Source organism: Zea mays, chromosome 10, assembly GCF_902167145.1.
Source record: "Zea mays cultivar B73 chromosome 10, Zm-B73-REFERENCE-NAM-5.0, whole genome shotgun sequence".
Taxonomy (NCBI): domain Eukaryota; kingdom Viridiplantae; phylum Streptophyta; class Magnoliopsida; order Poales; family Poaceae; genus Zea; species Zea mays.
The window spans coordinates 112,923,423-112,929,594 of record NC_050105.1 but is presented as its reverse complement, the minus strand read 5'-3'; the positions used below and the strand labels follow the sequence as shown (position 1 = coordinate 112,929,594).

Here is a 6,172-nt window from a genome sequence, read left to right as displayed (position 1 = left end):
GATATTATATTGACCTCATTATTAGTTTAAACATTGTTTGATCATGTATACATCAAGTACTATAAAAACATACCATAGAGATGTAAAGTTATCATAAATACAAGATTTTTCTTGACATGGATCTATGTGCCATTTGAGACTTGCTTGTGCCAAATGCAATGTGCCCCTAGCTTAGTAGATGGAGTCTAAATAGTTGATGTAAAATTAGAGAGTAACAATAACAATGTATTGGTTGTTGGCAAAAAAAAATTGTGAGATATTAAGATCGATGGTAATATATGTGTTGTTCGTTTTTAGGTAACTATTGTGTTTTATCGAATAATTTATGTGTCGTCCCAATGCGTGAGTATTGTACTAGTATAACTCTAAATCATTCTATTATAAAAATATGTTTCATAGCTAATCTGATAATTTTAAATTAATATCATAAATATAAATATGTTTAGTTCATAATCGATCAAATCTAAGCCATGCAAGAATCCCATCCATTTTGTTGATGGAGGGACGTCATCAAGCGGTGCTACCTGCACCCGAAGCACAGCTGAAAACTTGACACCGTCGTTGGATGGACGACGTACCCAGGCAGGCCGGGATGGCTCCGGTAGCTCCTCCGTCCCGTCATCGCCACTGCTAAGCATGGCGATGACCTGCCCCATAGTTGGCCGCCTCGACCGATCCGACTGCACACAGAGAAGCGCGACGTGCACGCACCGCAGCGCCTGCCATGGCCCGTGCTCCTGCCCTTCCATGCCCAAGTCGCAATCCACGACGTCGCTCGCTCTCTTCTCCGTCCAGTGCTGCCACACCTGCGCACACATGCCCAAATTTTCTACCCTTAGCTTACAAACCAGCTCTAATCCACAGAGAATTCAATTTGATTCAGGGAAGGGGATGCCAAGATACCAAGAAGTTTTCTGGATATTACTCACGTATTCGACGAGGCCTTCAGAGTTTTGGCCTTCGAAAGTGTAGATCTTGTGGCCGGTGATGATCTCCAGCACCAACACCCCGTAGCTGTACACGTCGGACTTGATTGAAAGCAGCAATTTTCGTCCGGATGTGCACTCTGGTGCCATATACCCGCTTCACAACAAACAACAGAGAGGTCAATGAAATACTCTTCATGATCAACTCTATCAGCCTAGTAACCGAGAAGGGAAAATCTTTAAGGTGTTGTTTGGTTCACATATTGGTAACGTGATGGGTAACCAATAACGTTAGATCATATTTGTTTAAGTCCAACCGTAATCGATACCACACTACAAATGGATACCTTCTTATTCAAATTTGTTACCGTCGGTATTCGAGTGTAAATCGTTATCATTACCATTTATGTTACATTTCGTGAACCAAACGATACCTAAGGTTCATGTTTAGAAAGAGGCATAAATATTACATTTCTCACAAACATCAGAAACATCGGACCTTAGTGTAACCATTGTTGTTATTAATATTAATACCTTTTTTATTTATTTCTAAAAAGTATTCAAATATAGTATTATGAAATATATATATTTTATTAAATCCTTTAGTTTCCATCTAAATTTCTTGCTCTATCATTATAAAAAAAGTCATAAAAATATCCCTAAATTCTCTTTTATATTAACCATATATATCTGCCGTTGCAAAATACTCTTTGATTTTCATTTAAGGTATCCACCTATGCTATTACAAATTAAACTAAGATATCCCTTAAATCTATGTCTAAATGCTAAATATAAGCTGCTCTAGAAAATCCCATGGCCAATGTTTCCATGGCAGTAATAAACCTAGATGCAATGAGTGCCTATGAAACACAAAGAATGAAACTATGGATTGAACAAGGTTATTTCAACCATGATTCAAGTGTTATCAACTAATTAGCCTTGTCCTCTAAAAGGTTCTAATTTAATCTTGGTAATTGAGTGACAACTTAGGTGGACTAATATGTTGTACGTTGAGTTAGACAGGCGTCTATAGTCTACAAATACATTAGTGCAAGCAAGTTAAACCATGATAGAGAAAAAAACTTGGATTTGTTACAATGATCAACTAGTGTGATAAAGGAGATCATTGCATATCAGACATGACAAGGTGTCATATGGCTAGGTAGACAAGATCGAGAGACACGACATGGGTACCAAGGACTGAGTTTCTGGGTGCAGTGGTGAAGGGCAAATGAAGCTATGTTAGATGATTACAAGTGGCTTGATAAAGGTTGGATCTTTGATTGACTAGTGTAGTTTACTTATGTTCGAAAGCATAAACGTAGTTTGGTTGTAACACGGATTGCTCGTCTACTTACAATGTTCCAGCGGCCTTCTCGGTGCTCTCATGAGTTTTCTGTTGATCATACATCCTCAAGAGATCAAAATCGGCGATCTTTGGGTTGAAGTTATGGTCGAGAAGTACATTGTGTGGCTTGAGGTCCCGGTGAATAATCCCCTTGTCATGGAGAAACTTAAGGCCGCGAGCAACCCCTAAGATGACGTTGAACCATGTAGCCCACTCTAGCCTCTGGTGCCATTGAGAAGATGCTGCAATTGCAAGCCAACTTTTTGGGTGTGTTGTCCCCTTAAATGTAATCAATATAGTGGGGAGAAATGAACTTACCTTTGTACCAAAACTTATCAAGGCTGTTATTAGGCACGTACTCGTAGATGAAGAACCTCCCTTCCTCTTGGAAGCAGTAGCCTAAAAACCTCACGATGTTCTTATGGCGCAAGCTAGCCACAATGGAGATCTCCCTCTCTAGTTCTTGTATCGTCCTCTTGGAGTCCCTGAGCCTTTTCACTGCTACTTCCTTCCCATTCTCAAGCGTGCCCTGCATCGTTTTCCCTTCCATTAATTATTTATGTTCCAAAGCTAAACTCTCTTAATAAGGTAGCTAGTAGCATTATTACCTTGTATACCGTTCCAAATCCACCGCTCCCTAGCTTGTTTCTACTTGAGAAGCGACATGTAGCAGCCTCAAGAACCAGGTAGTTGTAGAGCTGGTAGCTCGTTCTTCCTCCGTCCTCGTCTTCTTCTTCTTCGGAGTCCAAATGATTCTTCTCTAGGTCACGCATAGTATCCTCGGGCACGGCATCTGGTTGACGATTCAAAATAATAAACAGAGAATAGTGATACGTTAAGGCTGCGTTCGTTTGTTCAGGATTGAGGCCAGGAATGGTTCCAGGTGATCAAAGCCTATACAAATTAGATAAGCATTCCTGGTTGGATTAGTTCTATGTCACGATTCCGGAACAAACGAACACACCCTAAAGCAGAATGTAAAGAGAGAAGAAGAAATCAAACAAGAAAAAAAAACAGTGACGGCGGCTTCAATCACCTATGACATGTCCTCTCTGATACAGTTGCTGTTTTCGCCGCCGGTACCATATGGACATGGTGAGTGCGAGGCTGGTGAAGGCAGCCACCAACCCAGTTGCAATAGAAGCGATCAGCCATTTGGTTCTATTCGAAGTTTCCTTCCTTTTGTTCTCTGATGATCCGGAGGCCGTTTGATCTAACAAACCAACCAAAAGGAAAGCATGAACAGACAGTCGGCACTCGGCAGTTCTGTACTGAAAGTCTGAAACAGTGTTCATGAACAAAAGAGTGAAAGACTACAATGACAATCCCATTTTTGTTACCATTCGTTGCGGCAGCTGCATGCTGTGGGGTACGAGTACGACCGCCAGGGGGCGCTGGGGTGGGTTGTGCAGCTCTCGGAGTCGCAGTTGCAGGCCCGGAGATGTTCAACGGTGCTGCTGGTGCAGGTGATGCTCGTGCTTGTGCAGGCGGTGAAGGCGATGGGTTACGACCGCCAGGAGGCGCTGGTGTGGGTTGTACACCCCCCACACTCGCAGGAAAGGATGATGATACATTTAAGGGGAAGTAATCGATCATCGCCGACGCCAGCGATCGCCGGGCCAAGGACTTGGTGTTGTAGAAGGGGTAGCTCTCGTACCTGGCCATGCAGCTGAGCCGCAGGACCTGCATCCCCGCGCTGCCGTTGTACTCCCGCTCTACCACCGCGAGAGCGCCGCCGAGGCAGCGGCGGCAGTCGGCGCACGAGATCCCGGCGGCGAGGCACCGCGTGAGCCCGTAGATCCGTAGATCCGGCCGAGGCACCGCCGAGGCACCGCGTGAGCCCGTAGATCCGGCCGCCGCCTGCCGCAGTCGTCCCACCAGTGCCTACACCGATGTCGCTGCACATGTGGCCGCTCCTCGTGCTGTCCGCGACGACGGCGGCGAGTAGGCGCCTCACCGCCGCTTTGTTGGCGCCGACATGCGGCGGCAACGACGACAGCGCGCGGCTCGCGTTGAACACGGTCTCCGTGTGTTCGTCCTCGCGGAACCGGCCGGTGTCGCGGACCGAGTACCGGAGGAAGCAGGCGTCGTGCCAGACCGCCGACGTCGCGCACGCGGTCCCGGCGATGAGCTTGGACGAGGCTGCGGCTGTTGGAACCGGACCGCCCGACACACGGCGTGTCCGTCGGGGCCGGCACACACGGCGCGTCCATCCAGGCCGTCGGGCCGCGACACACGCGCCCGCACGTATAGCAGCGGGCTTTAGGTCTCTTGGGCCAACACTCCCCCAAAAAACTAGCCTGATAGGGGGTTGCACCCTCAACCTTATAAACCATGCTACCACACCCTCACCACACAATGTGGGACTATTCCCAACAATCTCCCCCTCACACATTGTGAGCCAAGATTTGTCTGAAAATGCATTGGGCCTACCTGGCTCTGATACCAATTGTTGGAACCGGACCGCCCGACACACGGCGTGTCCGTCGGGGCCGGCACACACGGCGCGTCCATCCAGGCTGTCGGGCCGCGACACACGCGCCCGCACGTATAGCAGCGGGCTTTAGGTCTCTTGGGCCAACACTCCCCCCAAAAAGCTAGCCTGATAGGGGGTTGCACCCTCAACCTTATAAACCATGCTACCACACCCTCACCACACAATGTGGGACTATTCCCAACAATCTCCCCCTCACACATTGTGAGCCAAGATTTGTCTGAAAATGCATTGGGCCTACCTGGCTCCGATACCAATTGTTGCCGTCGGCTGCCGGTGGTGCAGCTCGGTGGCGATCGACAACGCAGACGACGTACTCAGGGACGCACGCCGTCGCCCACGATTTCTCTCACGCGAAAATAGCGGATCTGAACTGAACGCAGGAGAGTTGTGGTGCCAAAACGTTGCACCATTTTCGTTGTACTCTTTGCTATTTATTCTTAGTGTTTACAGGCCTAAGACCCACGATCACCCGCCACACGCGCTCGCGCTGCGACGCGCCCGCCTGACGCGCGGGAACGCTCTTCATGCGCGACGTGGCGGTGACCACACTCGCCTCACCGTGAACGCAGCACGATTCAGGCTGAACACCACTCATGCAGCTATCTATTTGTGGAACACAAATATGCATTACTAAAACAAGTAACTAATAATGCAATGCATGATCTTGCACAGTGTGTGCGGGCGGCCCCGACGGACACGCCGTGTGTGGGCGGTCCGGTTCCAACAACGGCGAGGCAGGCAGTGCACTCGGAGGCCGACACGTCGGGGCTGCACTGCGCGACCCCGTACATGGTGGTCCGGTTCTCGGCGGCGACGTACGAGGACATGCTGTGGGACATGTGGGGGGCGACGCCGCCGCCGTAGGCTCCGGCGCACACGGCTGCGAGGAAGCTGGCGAACTCGCCGCTCGTGGCGACAGTGGAGTGCCCGGAGCAGACGGTCAGGGTGGGCTGCTGAAGACCGGCGCCGTTGTTGGACGACGGCGACGACGAACGCGCCGGGGCCGCCAGTAGCGCCGCCAGGAAGAACAACGCCACCAGCATGTTCGGTGCAAGCCGGAAGGTGCTGGCCGTCCACGGCACACGTACGGTGGCCGACGGCAACGCCATATCCTCACGACTCGTCCTCTAGATTAATTCTTTCCCATGGTCGTCTCTGTAGCGAGAAGCCGAGATTTTTTTTTTGGGATCCACGTACAGTTAATCGTGAAAAGGAAGCCGGGTGAGGACTATTACTCAGAATATGGGTCGAGCTTTTTGGGCTAGCACGAGCACGGGCCGAAAACAGGGGCCCAAAACACAGCCCGGCACGAAATAATATGAGTCGAGCTAGCACGGTCCGAAGCTGAGCTTAGGCCGGGCCTCAAATTTCAGCTCGTCGGGCCCCTCGCACGGCCCGCAT

General features: G+C 49.5%; 1 protein-coding gene across 1 annotated transcript; it reads right to left on the bottom strand.

The window, feature by feature from the left end:
- Positions 1 to 355: 355 nt before the first annotated feature.
- Positions 356 to 5,176, bottom strand: LOC103641588 (cysteine-rich receptor-like protein kinase 6). Its single transcript, XM_008664926.4, has 7 exons — positions 3,615 to 5,176; positions 3,311 to 3,487; positions 2,883 to 3,067; positions 2,593 to 2,803; positions 2,285 to 2,516; positions 930 to 1,083; positions 356 to 806 (listed from the first exon to the last, which is right to left on the bottom strand). The coding sequence occupies exons 1-7, from the start codon at positions 3,961 to 3,963 to the stop codon at positions 414 to 416; spliced, it is 1,701 nt and encodes a 566-aa protein (XP_008663148.1). The 5' UTR covers positions 3,964 to 5,176; the 3' UTR covers positions 356 to 413.
- Positions 5,177 to 6,172: the final 996 nt, after the last annotated feature.

Coding starts and splice junctions, on each gene's coding strand:
- LOC103641588 (XM_008664926.4), bottom strand. CDS start 3,963: ATGCAGGTCCTGCGGCTCAGCTGCATGGCCAGGTACGAGAGCTACCCC. Junction 2,804..2,882: donor GATTTGGAACGGTATACAAG/GTAATAATGCTA, acceptor AAAACGATGCAG/GGCACGCTTGAGAATGGGAA. Junction 1,084..2,284: donor GAGAAGGCCGCTGGAACATT/GTAAGTAGACGA, acceptor TTTGTTGTGAAG/CGGGTATATGGCACCAGAGT.